A 19,911-nucleotide genomic window follows, 5' to 3' on the forward strand; every position below is an offset into this window, starting at 1 on the left:
TCCTGTGTCGCCACCTGATATGCATTGTGTCGTTGTGCTACAATGAACTGACTGAAGTCAGCCTTGTTTGTTAAAAGGAAATGCATAAACACAAGAAATCTACACAAAAAGCAGAGTTCACTTGAATAATCCTAAAATCATATACCTGTAGCATTACATCATCTAGTATACCATGTCATTGATAAAGCCAAAGTCAATTCACAAAAGGAGACAGGAATATGTGACTTCCAAGAGAAACTTTATTGGTCGAGATTTGTCATCACCCCAAAAGATTTCAATTTTTTTCAGATTTTCCACAAAAGGGTACTGACAAGCTTTAGACTGAATTGAATAGCACAATGGGTGGGTTTAAAAAAAAAAAACACACACATGAGCGACTGCAGGAGGTCCCCAACCCAAACACCACTAGTTTCCACAGGTTGAACCAATCTACAGCAAGAACTCATCCTGGTTGATTCTTCAATCAACTTCAGGATAGGCATTACACCCATCCAGATCTCCATAATGCAAGCCATCATATTTCCCCTGTTCTCGTTCAATTCATGAAGTGAGCAAGCTGAAGACAGATGTTAGCTTCGCTGACAAGTCAGCACTGACGCCATATCCCCCCCGAGTCCATCTTGGAGACGAAAAAAAAAAAAAAAGCCTAAACAAAAACATCTGACGACATCACAGGCCATGTTTGGCTCCCTCAAGGTTCCCCCTTGACCCATCCTCCACCATACACAAGTCCGTTTGAGTCCAATTCCATTCCCATCCTTTACGGTCCGGATGCAGGGTGTAAAACCCCCACAACGGACAAGGGGGAAAAAAGGAGACACCCCCTTTACTACACTCAGAGACGCACATGGCATAAACAGAGCACGACTACATAAGTAACGCATCTTGGTGAAAGGGTGAGCGAAAAGTAAAAAGGATTTTTTTAAATGTATATCTCCTACGCCAAGTATTCATAACTAAGAGGAAGATGTATGACCCATGTTAGTTTTTATTGACCCCCTTTTCTCTTTTTATGGTGATTCCTCCAAGAGAAAGACTGAACTCTGGGCCTTTTTTTCCCCCCACCTAAGCTGGCCCTTTAGAGGGTGGACAAATCATTCACTCACACACAAACAATACGCATACGCACAGGACCTGCAGTCCTCGAGTTGGGAGTAGAGACTTGGGTGAGATTTTTTTCAGACCAAGCAGCGAAGAGGTCCACATACACACACGCACGCTACAGTTCATTGCTCAAGAGAGGAGGGGAAAGGCCAGAGTCTATAAGATGTTTATCCCCAGTGCTAGGATATCATTTTATTATTATATGGGCTGGCAGAGGGGGCGCCTTTGCTCAGGCGGTGTTGAGCAGGTCTTGGATGGCCTTCTGCTGTGTCTCATTGAGCGTCGATACACACTGTGTCCATAATCCTCCAGAGACCTGCAGAAACATCAACAATAAAATAAATATTCAGAGACTGGGGAAAAAATATTCTTTCCGGTTCTTCAAGTAACAGAGCTAAACCAGCTGAATGAGTTGGACCAAGCTTCTAAACCAGACCTGGGCAAAACGCGGCCCCAGGGCCATTTGGCTGTCCCTGACCGGCCCTCAGAGATCAATGGTAAATTAGGAATCAAACGTAAATACCTACATATTCACTGCTGCAAAAATGTATGACTGCCGTCATTGGCAACCTAAATGGAACATCTACTCTTACCAGTAGCAGTTAATCAAAACCATACAATTTAATGTTTTTTTTATAAAGAGATACAAGTTATATTGAGCAGAATTGAGTTCAGCCTATTGGTCAGGCCTTCCATAACAGTCCTGCTATCTCATGTGGCTTCTTGGGGAAATTAATTGCCCACCTCTGCCAACCCAAGATGCATAGTTAGATTTTTTTTATAAACTGAATTAAGATTCACACACCTGTACTTGACGAATAACATTGGCCAATCTCTTGCTGCATCCATCCTCTACTTTCACCGACTCGCTCATAACACCCTCAGCGATAATCACAAAGATCTTGGGCAGGTTGGCATTGTCAGGACCAAGAACAATGGGATTGTTGCTGTAGAGAAGATGGAAAAATCATTAATGACAAAAACAAAAACATTGTACAAACTTTTGGTGCGAGTGCTGACGAGAAAGCTCACCTTTCAATAAGGTCACACAGGAAATCAAAGGTATGGACAGCTTCCTCTTTGTCTTCATTGAGTGGCAGCCAGGACAGCCAATGGGGGAGGATCTCATTAACGTTGACGCACTCTGGCCGGAACCTCATGACCTTGCCGACGGCGGAGATGCAGTTCTCTGTGGCGTTTACGTTCTCCTTCACTTTGGATTCAGGGTTCTGGATAACTCCAACCAGTAGGGGGATTGCCTCTGAAGAACACAAGCAAACACCAATGAAGACCATCATTAGATCATGACAACAAGCTCACACAACTTTGGATTTGAAACTGAAATAAATCTTTGCAGGCATTTTCCAAGGTATAATTTCAAGGTTTAACTCATACGTTGAACTAAATCCATGAAACTGAAGTAAATGTAAACATTGTATAGTAGTTTTATTTCAGTGTATGGGTCGGTATTAACTGATAGTAAACACCAGCAGCTCTTGGTGTGCCAATGTCAATGTACCAACACCACCATAGGCCCATACCTGTGCAGAAAGGTCTGTAGCTCTCGCCTCCAAACTGGGCCATGACGCCAATGCCATAGGCGGCAGCCTGGCGCACCTCAGGGCTGGTGTCACACAGAGCCTGAAGCATGGGTCGCAGGAAGTAATCGGCAAGCTTAAAGGAAGTGGGACTGCAGTGCTCAATGACGTCGTCGAAGATGCACAGGCCCCACTGCCTGTCTGCCCAAGGTCTGTGTGGGCACTGGAGGAGTGAAGCAGATGTTACAAATACTTACATCAGCCATTACATACATACAAAACTGTATACATATTACCTCACTATAGATGTTTTGAATGCACCCCTTGTAGTAGCGTGGGAATTACACATTGTGACACTCCAGAGCTGAGGAAAATGTACTGAAGATTTGCTTCGATAACGGTTTGCTTTTAATTGATTAATTTGCCATTAGCTATGCATTTCCTATACCTCAGATTACTGACAGACTACTAAGGAGGATGAAGACTAGTTATGGTGAAATGAATTAATTAGTTATGGTGAAAGTCATCTAGCATAGATCGTACTTACTATGAGATTGACAATGAGCTGCAGGAGCTGCTCAAACCATGGAAGTACTTTCTCTTTGTAGCTGCTGAACAAAGAGTGCAGAATGTCTGACACCTTGGTGAGTATATACACGTCATTCTCATCCTATCAGGGGGGAAAGGACAAAGAGTCAGAAAGGAGAGATTTAAAAAGGAGAAAAAAAATGTCACCAGTCACTCGAAGACAAATTCTCAATCTTGCCCCCATGTAATCCTTTACATTCTACTTTGAAAAAGTCTCTTCATTTTACAGGTTGAAGATCAGGGAGCACTCTTTGCGACTTCATAATGATTTATTTACAGTGCAAGACTTGTGTTTACCTCAAGAATTACAAAAAAAGTCAAGACAGTGGAGAACTTTTAGTTATTCTCACTCCCATGACAGACTAAAGCATATCAACAGCATACAGCGTCACATCTAGAAAGCTTATAACAAGCTATTGACAATCAGTCATCAAAGTTTAAGATATATTTAGGCTTTCAGCCATCTGCAACATCTGTAAAGTAACACAAGGCTGTAAACACTGGTGCCTTAGCCAACTAACCTCATCTTGTAACGTTTCTTCCACTTCCTCATCGTAGTCCTCATCTTGTCTTTTGGCTGAAATGGTAAGGCAAAACATACACTGAAAGATTAGTTCTGAAATTCAGATAATCACAACCTTATTTATCTTCTGATGATGCAACCAGTATAACCACTAAAGTTACACAACCAAAACAAATTGTTAAAGCACATAAAGGTTCTTTAAAATAATCCTGTGACTGAAAACCAGTAGGGTAGGGCTTACTGTAACTAACAGAAGTAGGTACCAACCTTGTCTGAGTTCTTGGTTTTTAAAGTGCTCCTCCAGTTTTCCCTTCAGAATTCCTCCCAGTTCCTCAAAGTGCTCGTTGTTGAGGCAACCGTCTCCCATTAGCTCAATGCACTGAGGAGAGGAGAGAGAGTCAGAAAATAAACCATCAGATTCAGATCAGTCTCACTCTAATGGTACATTAAAATTCTGAATATATGAAACAATATTCACTGACTTAACTGATCTTAGCTCTTTAAAGTAGTGTTGAAAATGTACAAAGAAACACCGAAAATTACAGCCCTGGTAATTACATCCATAATAATTTTTGTTACCAATAACTTAAGCAGGGAAACATTTCCTATAAACACATCACAAGCCAACCATAACACACCATCTTAAAACCTGGTGATGGGTCAGTTTATGAGGGTGTTTGTGTAACTACCTTGGCGAAGGAGTGCATGATCTCCGACAGCACATCCGAGTCTGGCTCTGTGCCGATAGCCTTGATGAGGGCGTCGCACATGAAGTGCCACATCTGGGTGAGGTACTCGGGACCCCGCACACGGGCACACTCCAGAAGCAGGGGCATGGACTCCGCAGCTGCCACCCGCACCCGTAAACACACACAGTTAAGGAGGACACCAGCCAACTGTACTGCATAGTTCAACAGTCATTCCTATGGACTGTTACAAATTAAGCAACCCATTTAAAGGGAGCACACCTAGGATAACATATACGGTCTACACTTCAGCTGACCTGAAAATAATCTCATCTCGAAGAGGGGGAGAAAACAAAAAAGCTAGAACACGAAGCCCTAGTTTTATTCTAGCAAGTAGTACGGTTTGGTCACTTTAATGGATGGGCAATTAGGCAAGACATTTTAAAAGGAGCACACCAAGTTTAATTTATGCAGTCTACACAGCAGGCCTAGTTCTATTCCCCATAAAGGAAGCATCTCAGCCCCGTCCTCAGGAAAGGATATCATCGTGGAAGTAGAACTTCAGCAGAGGCACCATCAGCTTCACGACCTGCTCTGTGTACTCCACAAAGCCTTCCTTCAGCTCCTTGGCGTAACAAACCTGTGAGCAAATTTAAAGAGAAATTACATTTTTACGCTGAGGGTCATTACAAACACAAAGATCAAGATTGGCCACACTGACACGCTCTGTAACACACAAATTCTTTGATGTACCCACCAGCATCTGACACGCAGTGGCCTTCTCCTCCAGGCCAGCAGTTTTGATTCCAAAGCTCTGTTGATCTCCCAGATTGACAAACTCCCATCCATCATCCTCAGACATGTTCTCCATGTCCTGGGCTGAAGGCACACACAAAAATGGGGCTCAGACTCAAATGTAAAATAAATCTCATACATTTTTAAACAAAAAAAGAACAAAAAGCAGAGAGAAATATCATGGAAATAATTTGCCAATAGGCAAATAGGGGTGCATTCATCATGGGTGGAAAAGGGGACAGAAGTGAATGCTTATGCTGCGCCATTTGACATTGATGCGTGTCCACTAGCAGAAGGATTTTTGGTTGCAACTTGGGTGGGGCCTAGTAAGTGATGTGATTGGGCAAGCCCAATGTAAGTAGACAGTTGTTGCCCATTTTGTTTAAAAATTCTATCTGACCCGCGGTGCTTCGGCCCAGATTACAGTCCACCTCTGCCACAGGGTGAAGTGTAATGGCTACTTGGATGAGACTAGGACAACCCCCACCACACACACACACACACACATTTCCCCCTGCAGATTTAAACAATTCACGTGGAGGACTGAGGTAAAAATGGTAAATTTGGGACAAGTTTACACCCCTGGGGAAGAATCTTCACAAATGGGGTCTAAATCAACCAGTTTGTGTAGACTGACAAAGTAAAGTAGTCTAGCACCAAATCCTGACAATATTAAAGATGACTTAATTGATGCTTACTATCCAGGAGGGCCACTTCTGGTTTAATGGAGGCAGTCTTCATAAGGGGGCCCATCACAACAGGCAGGTACTGCTGGAACTCCTTCCCCAGGATCTTACACATGCGAGCCCAAGCGGAGATCATGTAGGAGATCTGCATTCACACACACAAAAAACAAGTTTCAATGTTTATTCATGAAATCTGGATCTCAAAATAAAAATGTTGCCTCTCAAAAAGGAGCTGTGCATAATGAACTACCAAAGTGTTTCATTTAAGCAAAACCAACCAATGACTAAACTGTAACTAGAGAACAGAATAATGGGCTATTTTCTGGACTTACCTGTGGATCATCATCTTCCAGGTCATTGAAGTCGGTTTGAGTCTTCAACAGCAACTGCATGACTGCAGAGGCATCAGGCATGAACTACGCACACAAAAATGGAGCTTTTGTAAGAGCTAGAACAGGAGGGGGTCATTGATCATCATTGACCATGGATCATTGTGTAACCATGTGAAAAATGTGAACATTGCTTTAGGTCAGCCATGAACCAAGGAAATTAAGCAGAAGGAGAGGCACTACACACAGAAACGCACGGGAACATACCAAGGGCATCCTTTCCCCTCATGTTTGTCAAGTAAACAAGAAAAGCTGGCGTGAACGAGAGACTGTACACCAGATTTGACATGAGTACATGCCCATGTGGTTGTCAAGTGTTGGATATGTGTGAGGTGTTTCCCCATACAAGGCTTGACTTTTTAGAACCACCCAAGTGCATTTCTAAAATCAGATAAATAAAACATGTATTTGTAACTAATGGCATGAAAACATATTTACTTCACCTACCTACACCCCCCCCCCCATCCTAAATCTTTAAAAAAAAAAACCTACACCCCTCAACTTTTTCAATAGAAAAAGTCTACTTCAAGCCGATGGGAAACACTGGAGTGTGTGTGTGTGCACACATGCATACCTTGTCCTTGCCAACAGCCAGGCCGATGAGGCTGATGCACTCGATGGTCTTCCCCCGCAGCAGTCGGAGCTCTTTCTGCACGGCGTTCTCCACGATGTGCTTCAGGTTGGGCATGAACAGGTCGTAGTAGGGCACGAACTTCTCCTCCGCCGTGTCCGCCACCGAGGCGATGGACGTCACCACCTGCTCCAGCACCAGCTTGGTGCCCTTCTGAATCAGCTGAGGAAAGAGATCAGACGAATTACACACACACACACACACACACAAAATAAACCTGACTCCATAAACACCAGTTAACAAACTTGGACAGCTCAAAAAACTCCAAATGGAATAATGTGTACACACACACACACACACACACTCACACACACACACAACTAGGTTGAACAGCTTTCACATAAGTTGGTTTTAAGTTTTGTAAAAAGGTCAAAGATTGTACACATGTAAGAGTTTAGGATCATGGACATGGATCATGCCCAAATCCAGGGAAGCATTAAATCAAAGATGTTATAAGACAACAAACCACTGAACGGAAATATACTGATGTTTCACCCACATTCTGTTGATTTCCACTGTCGTCATAGTAATAGCCGCACCGCAAAATGTGGTGCATGCGCAGTGATCAAGTAATCATAACATTTAAAAATAAAAATGCGTCGCAATTGGCAAAACTAAGTTTACACAATGTATGTCAGATTTAAACACGGGTTCACATGATGTCATTTTAGAATCGGTTTGATCAGGCTATGAGGAGTTATGACCTCTCCCCATTCATTGAGATAGGAGCCTGGTCTTATTTGCCAAAAACAACTGCCTGGAGGCGTTGCCAAGATGGCTGCCAAGTGGAGAGTTGCCTAAAAGGACTGATTAAACGAAGTGTGTAAATGCAGAAGCACCTACACTAGCTCTGCAATGGCCCTCATGTTATACCAAGACAGTTTACAGTGCATTTTCAATGAGGCGAGCTCCCTTGTAATTCCAAGCAACGCACCTCTTGCAGCTTGGCCACCATGATGACGTGGAGATGCTGGACCAGGCTGTCAAGGTAGGGGACGAGCAGGGATTTGGGGCAGTCCTCAGTGAAGTTTATGAGCGCTGCGGCCGCATGGGCCTGCACTCTGGGGTTGGTCTGGTCCTCCATGGTCTGGAGCAGGGCCGAGATCACCTGCAGGGAAACAAAACAATTCCAGAGAGAAGGTCAGAGAAAAGTATGTGTGAAAGTTGGAATTGAGGAAAAGCACTTAAGGCTACAGTACACTTGGCAGATGGAGTTTATTTACTCTTGTTAAAAATAAAACACGATGCAACACACACATAACAGTATCAGGTTGGGACACAATAAGCATTTAGTTGCTCAATAACTAGTTCTGTTTCTAAGCATGGACTCCTAACATTTCAATTCTAAGTAGTAGACAAATACACTAGAGACACTACAAACACTTGATCTACAGCAAGTAGTACAAGCAGCCATACCTTATCATGGAACTTCTTCTGGAAGGTGGGGGCGAAATCAGTGGCCATCTGTCCAATGGCGTTGCAGGCAGCATAGCGGACTCTGGGATGCTGGAAGGTCAGAGGTTAAATGGTTAAACGCAGTGCAATTACCTACCAAGTGAAGAGAAATGAACTGGGTAGGATGAACAAAACTAACAAAGCAAGAACAAGTCCAATCACACCTTAATATTCACCTCAACTTTAAATACCTCACACCCAAGCCTGGTACAGGGCTGGTATAATGCCAACATGACTGAACAAGAACACCAACCATGTCTCAATAAATAACAGAAACGCTGTCAAACGTCAATAAGCCAGGGAGGGTGGGTGTGGGACAAGCGATCTGCTCAGAACAAGTAAACAGATACTCACAGGGTCCTGGCAAAACAGCAGCACGAAGCTGACAATCTCGTTCAAGATGGCCTCCATCTGCTGGTGGCAACCCTCGCCGATGGCAGACAGGGCCATGAGGCCGGCGTGGCGGTACTTCCAGTCAGCTGAGGACAAACAACGGCCATTACATTACTACCAACTGCCATCTGAGCGACATTTCAACACACACAATGCAGGGAGAGTATTAACAGTACCAAGTGCTTTCACTTTCCTAGGAATACACCATGGTGCTTTATAATTTTTTTTTTTTTTAAAAGTGTCAACATTCTCACAGAAACATAGGCATTTCAGTATCCAAAAGCCCAGAGCATAAGGGCAACTGCATATACTACCATATCCATAAATAGATTTTACATGCTTCAGTCCAGATGGCTAATACTACTTTTGGAACAAGTGGTGTTGTTACTGTACTTTGCTGATGGAAGTATAACTTATGGAGAACAGTAACGTTACAGCTGTGTTTTGAATGTCTCTGAAACCGGGCTATGGAGGCTGCACGGGGAAGCAGACGCCATGCATTACATCGCAGAGTTCCCTTTATGCCTGTCAATCAAAATCCCACAGATCAGCACTGACTAGCTGTCTCTGGGAACCACCAGGCAGAGAGTTCAGGGTCACAGTGACCAGAGAGAACAGAGGGAAAGCACACACCAGACAGAGGTTTCGTAAAACGGCATGAAATCACAACACTGGTGTTTATTCTTCAAAACACACACAATGCACAAGTAAATGTTTCCCCATGGCATCATTACAACACTTTGTGGATCTTGTCAACATGTACGACACACACACACACACACACACACACACACACACACACACACACACACACACACACACACACACACAGTGCATTTACGCAGGCATACTTACGGTTCTGAAGCATCTGCATGATGTGCTGCTTGATCATGGGTAGCACAATCTTCCCTCCCAGGCCACAGGCAATTCTATCCAGCGCACTCTCTCCAGCCACTGCGTTACTGAGGGCGAAGACAACATTTACTGCAGGATTAGAGTTTGACAGGCACTGTCGAGCCATTACCAATTACTGCCATGCTGCCTGCATTGTCCAAGGGGCTAAATATTGTATCTGGCCAATATAACCAAAAACTGACCAATACATAAATAGTTGTGATGGCAAGCATATAGCAATTGTTTATTTGCATTGGTCTCTTGTGTCCTACCTGTCGAAGTCATCATCCTCTAGCTCATCAGCGGTGGCCCACTCCTCATCCTCCTCCAGATCCACCATCATAGCCAGCATCTGGGGAACTAGAGACACAACAGCATCACTACCAATCTTTAATCATTTATCCCATTTCAACTCTCGGAAATCTATTGACTGGAAAACCCTGGATACAGCAGTAAAAAGTACTGCAGGACCAAGACCAGGATATAGACAGCGCCCAAGACTCATTAGGTGACATGTTTAGACATCTGTAATACAGCCCAGAGGGGAAAGTTCCCATTACATTAATTTCAACAATGCTGCAGGATGACATATCTATGAAGAATGCAGAGCCACCTTCCATTTGAACACTGAACATAAATTTAGAGTGAAAGTCAAACCAAAATATTTCAGGACAGCAGCTCCCCTTTGGTAATGCCCACAACTGGTATAGAGCCAAGTTGGTCGCAAAGCGAATGGTTTGTTAACATGCATACGCAAAGCACAGCACAGAAATATATTCAGCTCAGACCATTATGAAGCTAGATGACAAACTGGACTGGCACTCAAATGTTGCTCCCAATGAGGAGCCAATGCCAGTTCTGCATTCTTACCGCTCTGTGCCACGATGGCAGTGTGCTTCCTTAGCATGGCGGCGGCCGTTTCGGACAGGGTGACAATGACCTCCAGGGCCAGCTGCCTCTGCATGTTGGTCAGGTTGGTGTCTCCACAAAGCTGGAGTCCAAACAAGAAAGATGTAAACAAGCAATCCTAGAACTTCGACAAAAGATCCTCACAATCCAAAAACTCACATCATGGGGGCAACGGCCAATGCCAAGGCTGTATTGAAATGAGCGGCAATTCACAAGCTTTATTCCAGATATTAGTTTTGATTCAGACAGTAAAAAGGTCCCGTCAAGGTTGTGCCACACAAACAACCAATTTCCTCCAAGCACCGCTTCTTGGTTTAGGACCATTGATTAGTGGATCACAATAAATGTTTAATTTCAACCCAACAACGTTTCACACTGCCAACAACACATTAATTAGGAAACACTAGAAGTATTAGCAGGGAGAGTATTAACAGTACCAAGTGTTTTTACTTTCCTGGGGATACACCACAGTGTTTCCCACACATTGACGAGACTATGGCGCACCGCCATAGTCTAATTTCGGCCGCCATAGTCTCTGCGTGCACATTTTTTTTTTTGCTCAGACGAAGTTCGTGTCGCTCTCATTGGGATTGCATGAGAGCACGAAGTTCGGCTGTCTGCCTGCGACTGTGCCGAAAACAAAACACTGTTGAGATATGTTAGTGTTTCCCCTACCATTGAATAAGGGGGTGCCCCACCCCCCCAACGGCACCCCCCCCTGAAAGGTCAAGTTGACTTTGCTCAATTTAATTTTCTATAAAGCGCCAGATCACAACGGAAGTCAGTTAAGGATACCTTTCCTATAGAACAGGTCTATACTCTATAGCTTGTTATTTTATTAAACACAATAAATAGCTTTGTGTTATTTACCTTATTTGCACAACGGCATGTCATTTTTGTCACTAGATGATCGCGCGTTTACAATTGTCCTCTGCGGACTTCTGCCCCGATGCGCACACGTTACTTTCTGTTTGAAGATAAGATAGCAGGTAGTAGTTGCCGGCCATCTAAACCATCTAAAATGCATATTTTGCTCGCAATATATTTGGAAATACAGTCAAAAAGCTGTCCGATTTGAATGGGGGTATTTATTCATGTATATTTTGTCATCACTCGATCTTGAGAGATGTCTTCAAGTAACGTTAATGTTCCAAAGTGAAACATTCTAATGTGTGCACCCAGTTTCAGAAAGTTACTAGCCAGACTAGCGGTAGCTAGCTACTGAAAGAATGCCATGGATCCAGCAAAGCGTAGAGCTAAACGAATGTATTGTAATACTCCAGACAGTCTTGGTCAAACTAATGTGGGAAACTTCCCGTGCTTTATTGTTCCAACAAGCATATAACAACCGAGTTGCTGTTTCAGCCACAACTCACGCTTTAACTCGAAATAGACAGCACCAACTTACTAACTATCATCTTCACTCTCACACCTGCACACGCACACACTCAACTCCACCCCCTAAATCTCCCTAAAAGGCACACAACATTTCAGGAAACCTAACAGGCACAGAACACAATATCACAGGATATTACAGTATGAATATGAACACCGGGCCTTCTTGCCTGAATGGGAGGAATTATTTGCGGAGCGAAATGGAAAACCCCTTTGCTTAATATGCAGACGTCACGGTCGCATTTTAAAGCCTTGAACTTGGATGCTAACATAGCCCAGGAGTTCCTAAAAGCAGAGCTGGGCAAGCACAAGGTACATTCTTTGATACATCAGTCAGACTCGGCTAAGTACTCTGAAACGGTCAAGTTGGCATCGTATCAGGTGTCATGGAATATTGCTCGATCAAAAAAGTAATATAGTGAGGGAGAGTTTGAAAATTGAACAGAGGATATCTGACATTAACTATAATGAGCACCTTTAGACCATTATAGTCTTCAATATGTTTATTTTTGTGCCATATTTTAAATCTACATTTGTTAATTTCTCTTCCTAAAACAAAGGGAGGCAACTGCTGATATCAAGCTCTTCTCCAGGCACAGTCTGTTTCTCTGCTTTGTTTTGATCAGTCATTGCAGAGAAGGAGGCCTCACATTAATATGTGGAGGCAAAGTGTAGTAGCTGTTCCTAAGCTTTCTCTCCCGGGTCAGGGTGCTCTTGCTTCACACAAATCCCAAACAAAATCTCAGCAGATGTCTTCAATATGTTTATATTTGTGCCATATTTTAAATCTCAATTTGTTAATTTATCTTCCTAAAACCCACTAGAGGACACTATTTAAAAGGTTATTTTAAAAAAAAAATCTTATGGGAAATAATAGGTTTTATGTAGGGGCTTATCCCCCCCAAAAGTGGGAAGCTCCCGCAAAATCAGGAATTTTAGGCCGAAAAAACATCCCCCCCCCCCCCCAAAGTGGTAAACCGGTAAACATGCGCCCACCGCGCGCACCCCCACCCCCGGACATGTGCGAGGGAAAGCACACCAGACAGAGGTTTCGTACAACGGCATGAAATCACAACAACACTGCTGTGCACACAGAGGCTAGTTGTCTGGCCAAGAAGAGAGCCTTGTCTTGTGGCTTTTGAGTCATGAATCTTGTTAACACTACGGAGGAACCGTGAAGCTGGTATAGATTTACCATGTGATTACAGGACTGAGAAATGATACTGTTTCAAACCACAATCAAGTCAGGAAGTAGTCTAGTAGCAGTGGGTGATATCGAATTATAAGAGCCCAGAACAGTCACCCAGCCGTGGCTCAGGTAGATAAATTACCTCACCTTCAGGCTGAGCTGTAGGGTGGCCTCCAGGTTGGGTCGCAGGTATTTGGGTGCCGTGTCCGCAATCTCCACAAGAGACTTCAGCACAGAGTCGTCTCCCTGGTAACAGGACTCATTGACAGCCTGTAGAGGATGGATGAATGTTAACTTCCAACTCTGCACAGCAGGTTCAGACAGTAATACAAAAAAAATAAAGCTAAGAAAACTTTACTAAAACACAACAGGAAATTGCAAAAGCTGAAACATTAGCATTCCAAAACAAGATCATCAGGGAGTAAATACTGCAAACTGAAGTATGTTAGTCAGTAAGGGTGTATTGTGTATTGATGTTATATATTTTTGTGTAGTCTATATTTAAACATTTTATGGGGAAATGTAGATGATCCCATTGGTTAGGTTTGTAAAAACCTTCAGTCAGTCCTGCTCCACTTCAGACATGACAGAGCAGGTAACTGGATAATGACTGCGCTTGGCGTAAGTACCTGGAGAATGCCGGGGAGCAGGTCTGAGAAGTGCTTCAGCAGGGCTGTGTTGCTCTCATTGGACAGGACAAAGGAAGCAGTGGCACGGGCAGATAGAGTACGGATCTGTAAAGAGTCACAACATTCAGACACTAGCAATTAGAGCTGCTTAGACAATTACAATACAAGTATTGCAAGGGGAAACGTACATAAGCAAAACAAAAAGTATTTGCTTGGGGAAGAATTATACTATAATTTTGTTGAAATATTTTTAAGCCTAGTGTGTGCAGAGCATTATAATAACATGGCTAATAACAGAACGGTATAGGGTGCAGTGGCTCATGGGAAGGGGCATATAATAGTGTGTACACACCTGGGGATTCTCCTGGTCTTGCATACACTGCACCAACATGCGCTTGATAACCTCCATGTAATGCTGCTGCTGGTTGCCAAAGATTCCGGGGAAGTTCCTGCAATCAAGCAACATTATGGTTATCAGGATTAGGGGTTCCAAATATGTGGTTTAGCGACCAACATAGGTAGGTTAACGTGGCCAACCTTCTCATAGAAGAGCTTTGCTTTGCTAGGGGAATGAAGACATATCTCTGTATTATCTCAACTTAACCAGATTTAAAAAATAAACCACAAACTTAACCCTATTTAATACCCTCCAGGTTACAGTATGCTGTATGCAGAACTTCAAAATCAGAACCGTCAGCGTTAGAGGGAACATACCAGAATATGTGCAGCGCCGACTCTCTCAGACCAGTGTTCTGCGAGTTGACTGAATCAAAAAGGAATTTGAGGATCTCTGGCCACTGGTTGTTTCCGTCATCATCTGGATTAGAAGAAGGCAAGAGTGGAGCGAGTTATTTGAGCGATTGTGGTCAGCACCAGAAATGCAGAAGGAAAAAGGGGAAGTAAACAAATACTCTGTGAAACCATCCTCAAGCACGCAACACTAGCAACTTTCTTAGTTTTGGCAGCTTCCGGTTTTATAACCGCGTGGTTCACAGAGAATGTTAGGGGAGGATAGGAGGGAGGCTTGGTATGGGAAGCAATCTTCCTCTTGTGGCCTTGGTACTCTTAATGGTTTAGATTGCTTCCATCCCAAAGCCGGCCAAAATACCACACAGTGCTAAAAAATATTCTGTGATTTTCACAGAGGTGTGTTTTGTGCAACCTAAAGTGTGACTGAGGGTCTAACGAGAGCTGGCTTGAGAGTTTAATAAAGAGTGTTCCCATACCGATGAGGTTGCGGGTGAGCTCGGCGGCGACGTCGCAGATCTTCCTGCGGATGCTGGAGGAGCCGTCGGCCTGGATGCCGATGATCAGTTCCGACTTGACGGCCGTCTGCATCTCTACAGTCAGGCCGGGGTAGATCTCCTCGAAGGAGGAGGAGAAGAGTCGCCGCAGCAGCACGGCGGCCATCTGCTTGACCTGAACAGGGAAGGAACATTTCAGTCTTAGCGATCACAGGAAACGCGAGAATACTGAGGACTCATTTTGGCCTATATGCTTGATCTGACGTGTGTATGTGTGTGTGTGTGTGTGTGTGTGTGTGTGTGTGCAGGCGCCGACACCACAGGAAGCTCCCCAGGTTTACATCCGGCAGGCTTATGGTTTCACCCAATGAGAACTTCAGCATTACAATAGAGGAAGTGGGAGATGCTTGCTAAGATCTGATGACCATCACCAATGACCCTACGTTAGTTCCTCAACCAATCGACACAAGAGAAAAGCTCAGAGTAGCCTTACCCTACCCTAAACCAAGACAAAGAAAACCTTTCAATGCTCTTAAAGAATGCTCACTATAATGGCAGCCCACACACATACACCTCTTCCTCCATTATCGGATGTTGGCTTTTAGATGAGAAGCTACAAGAGAGTGCACTTAATACAGATTCCAGATAGGGGCCATTAAAAATAGATCCATCTGGTTGTTCAATGTGGAATCTGTGGGAGAGAGAGGGATAAGAGGAGAGGTGTGAACTGCGGAGGAGAGCAGGGTCTTCAGTCTGACTTACAGGCAGATGGATGCAGGCAAGCACACAAAGGCACTAACACACTGAGGCGGATCACAAAGACACTCTGAAAAGCCTTCTCCACGCTGTACAGAGAACTGAGGAGCATTCCAGGGCAACTGGAATAGAGGGCGTGTTCAAACCACACTACTGCTCATGTGTCAGTACCAGGGTCCTATCCATCCACAATACATGCAGAACCATACATTCCAGTGTGTATCCATTGTATACATCTATAGAACAGAGTGTGAGACATGCAGTAATCAAGAAAAGACCAATTACAGCATGAATTACATAATGCTGTGGGTAAAGTCTGAGGTAGTGGATGCTGTATTATGCCTTTCTGTAAAAGGTAACGAAAACACATTTATCATTCTGAAAACAACAAACCTTACACTCACTACAAAATAGCTTTTTCTGATGGGGGATGTTGAATTGTAACCAATACCATAGACTGATTGGCAACAGGAAGTAGATAGTGGAGATGGATCATGCCTGATGGGTGCCCTAGGGTCAATGCCTGACATAACTTGATCAGAGAGTGAACTAATGGACTATGCCACTGAGCACCATGTGGATATTTGACATCACAGACTGTTTTATTGAAGTATTTTTAGATATTGCAAAGTCTGAAACTACATACAGCAAATGCACTCATAAATACATGAATCCCACAAGCCACTAAATATATTTAGCTGGCAAGCAGAGCCACGCCAGTCAGTGAGATGAAATAATAAGCTCTGATGACCAAATATAACAGAGCAAAGCTAAGGTTCCTTAAAAGCTTAACACCTCCTTGGCACCAAGGCAACCTATATAGTCAGTGGCATGTCATGCATTGATGAGAAATGGCACTGACCAATTTGACTGAAGGCTAAAGCTACAAGCATGGCACCTCCCCATACCTGAACACCAGGTCTGGAATTTAGAGGGAAACGCCTTTACAAAATCATGCAGAATAACTTCTACTGTTCACAAGTAAATGTCCTAATTACTCTTTTACATGTCATTTGGTTTTACAGCCATAAACTGGGGGCAGATGATGAACCTTGAACCTCTTTTTTTTTTTTTTTTACACCAGCCATAATTCAAAGCATCATAACAGGAAAAGTGAAACACTATCCATATGTTGGGACAACAGCCCTAATGTTTTTACAATAATGGGATGTAAATCCCCATGTGCCATTCTGCAGTTGAGTAACAACAGGCACCTTCACAACCCCTGTGCACAGTAATGACTGTAGCACTATGTGATGATACAAACTGAGACAACCCTGAGACTAACCAATGGCTTCTCTGGGAATGATGACAGCCAAACCCAAATGAGCTCTAACAGAAGGATTAACAACTAAATTCAAAAGGAAGGAATCACAGCTAAACTGAAACTGAATGCAAGCGCATAGCAGTCTCTGACGATGGCCATTTAACACATAGCTAGAACACCAGGGGCCTCCAGCAATGCTTTGAATGCCTTGACATAAACAAGCTGGCAAGTAAGGGGTGGTTCCTAAATGACCGATTGGGACTAGAAAGGGGCCGGTCAGGAGTGTTCCTTGAAGCGGCCCCGTGGATGAAATGTGGGACAGCTGCTCACCTCCTCTGCTGCGGCCACATCGCGAACCGCCTGCAGCAAGAACGTGATCTTCGTCGGACCGGGGATGTTGTCATAAGTCTCCTGCAGGAAGGAAGGACAGCAACAGAAGAGATGGTTAAAATAAATAAGTAATACAACCCTACTTTCTACATTCAAGAGTGTCAGGGTAAATCCAATATTAGTTTCAAAGGATGGCGAGAGCTAAATATGGAACCTGGCTGCATGTTTTCAGCGCTGACTCACACATAGAAAAGAATTAGTTTTAGCTGACCAGTCTGTATGTGTAATATCTCTGGAATGCTCCTGGAATGTTCTGGTGAGATCCCCCTCACCAAATGGGAAACCACATTGCATAGGCACAAGACGCAGTGTGTCATGCAGAGTGGGATGGAATTTAAGCATTGACAAGTCACCGTTCCTACTGACAACAGACCTCAAACCCCAAATAACTAGAAAAGGGCCTGGCTTCACTCCCACCCAGTCCCATTCAAATGGTAAACTGAGGTACAGCCTTATCCTCTTTTGTTTCATTGTGTCAAGAATTAAAAAGACACATGGGTCCATCTTGAGAGGGACTCTTTCCTAAACTGATTCTCACTACTTTCGATAATAAGCAGGTAGACTTGCACTGCTAGTGATTTTAGACAATGATCACACAACCACCAAGCAAAGAATGCATGCACACAACACAAACTTTCACAGCTTTTGGTTGATTTTAACACCCAATTAGGTTGCGGATCACGACACAGAGGGAAACGACTCCTGCCAAAAAAAAAAGTTACCACGTCTGCCAGACCAGGATTCCAACGAGTATTAGCAACGCGTCAGCCAGTCATTGTGTGTGATAAAGGAAAGTGCTGACCGCCGAGAGGGATGAGCGTGATAAGATCCAGTGACGGGTTCCTATGATGCGACTAGCCACATCAATGCCGCCTGGACTCCCGGTTAAGCTCTAGCATGAATACGCTTAATGGTGTGAACAAAAGAATGAAGTGCAAATCGGCCCGCAATTCTCCAGATAGCCAGGTTGGGGGGTGTCTGATTGGGTAAAAGCTATTCCCCTCAAACAACATACACTTTAAGACTGAAAGAGAAAATACTTAAGTGTCCTATCCAGCAGAGCAACATTTTATTACAACACGCAAACAAGGATGTGACGAAATGCGTCACAACTAATCTTAACGTTCCTAGCCAGCTCAAATAACGCCGAGACAGCTGGCCATTACATTTCAGGATGAAAACATACAAATAATTTATCTGAAGCTGTCGGGTCCACTCCATCGCCAGCTAAAGTTGGCAAGTTGATGCCACGGAGGCTAACCCGCCCTCTCAAGCAGCTAACTGTGAAATCACAACTCATGACTTTCGTGCACACTTAAAAGGTTAGACATTTGCTAGCTAGCTACTTTTAGCCAACTGGATAGTATAAGTGTAGAAGATCAATCAAACACTAACAATATAATAATAGCTAGACTGGTTAGATATTAGCTAGCATCCAACCTCTCTTGATCATGGCGCTAACACAAGTTTCCACCGCCCAACGTTAGCCAGCTAACGTTAGCAGAGTTGCATTTCGACGGGTATGGCGCAACTCTGACGGGACAGCAATTACTAGTAACCATAATGAAAGATTGCCTGATATAATCTGCGAATTTGCTACATAAGGACATGCCATACTGCAATCCACCAATGTAATGTTAGGTTATGGCATACTCCTAGCATGAGTTGGCCAACCTCTATTTGCTAGTTGTGCTAACTTTATTTAGCGATGTTCTATAAAGAATCGTGTAACGTTAACCTGGTTGCCAGTCATTAGGCCACAGGCAAAAAAACTATATCAAATAACGCTAAGCGATGCATGGCAAACAACGTATTCCTATACATTGGCTGGCAGACACACTACGTTTATACATTTACAATCTTCAACGGGCTAACGTTGTGGTTGCTAGCAAGCTAGTGGTGCTCTAGAACATACTTGGGCTTCACACGTGGGCTGGGCCACGGTGAAACGCTGCCTTCGTACAAGTAGGAGATTTTCAAGAGAGACACATACGACTTAACGGCAGTTGATTAAACTCTTTTAAACACTTTCTCATACCTCTGACTGCTTCCTGACATTGTTGTCAGGGCTCATCAGGTTGCCCAGTAAGAGGTAGAACTGCTGTTGCTCCGCCATTGCAGTAGGATCCAGAAAGAAACCAACTTAGTAGCGGTGGGAAGGTAAGCCGGCAGGCGCTGCAACCTCTCACACCGGACACAATGGCCTATCGCTGCTGATTGGCGCCCAATGTTAACAATTTAATTTTATGATTGGCTCAGAAATCGTCTTTAGCCTAAAATGATTGGTCTACAGTTTGCATGACCATATGGCCCTGGATTGGTTAACCCTTTTAGGGAAGTGAGGTTCCTATTGGGAAATGCATGAAGCATCTCTAAAGTTATTGGCAGTTTCTGCAGCAAGTCCGCGGGTAAACGAAATGGGGCGTGGTTTTCCGGAGCAGATGATGTCA

At 43.8% G+C, this 19,911-nt stretch overlaps 1 protein-coding gene across 1 annotated transcript; it reads right to left on the reverse strand.

Annotated features, from left to right (window-relative positions):
• Nucleotides 1-221: 221 nt before the first annotated feature.
• On the reverse strand, nucleotides 222-19,638 carry kpnb3 (karyopherin (importin) beta 3). Its single transcript, XM_080834276.1, has 26 exons — nucleotides 19,500-19,638; nucleotides 17,402-17,482; nucleotides 15,031-15,223; nucleotides 14,519-14,621; nucleotides 14,157-14,253; nucleotides 13,805-13,909; nucleotides 13,323-13,445; nucleotides 10,553-10,673; nucleotides 9,955-10,042; nucleotides 9,644-9,750; nucleotides 8,750-8,874; nucleotides 8,357-8,446; nucleotides 7,875-8,048; nucleotides 6,884-7,102; nucleotides 6,253-6,336; nucleotides 5,933-6,065; nucleotides 5,197-5,318; nucleotides 4,983-5,079; nucleotides 4,443-4,615; nucleotides 4,021-4,132; nucleotides 3,752-3,807; nucleotides 3,190-3,312; nucleotides 2,646-2,865; nucleotides 2,137-2,365; nucleotides 1,910-2,051; nucleotides 222-1,420 (listed from the first exon to the last, which is right to left on the reverse strand). Exons 1-26 carry the CDS (start codon nucleotides 19,575-19,577, stop codon nucleotides 1,334-1,336), a joined length of 3,282 nt encoding a protein of 1,093 aa, XP_080690402.1. The 5' UTR covers nucleotides 19,578-19,638; the 3' UTR covers nucleotides 222-1,333.
• Between the last annotated feature and the right edge of the window lie 273 nt (nucleotides 19,639-19,911).

This window comes from Sprattus sprattus (genome assembly GCF_963457725.1).
Source record: "Sprattus sprattus genome assembly, chromosome: 3".
Taxonomy (NCBI): Eukaryota; Metazoa; Chordata; class Actinopteri; order Clupeiformes; family Clupeidae; genus Sprattus; species Sprattus sprattus.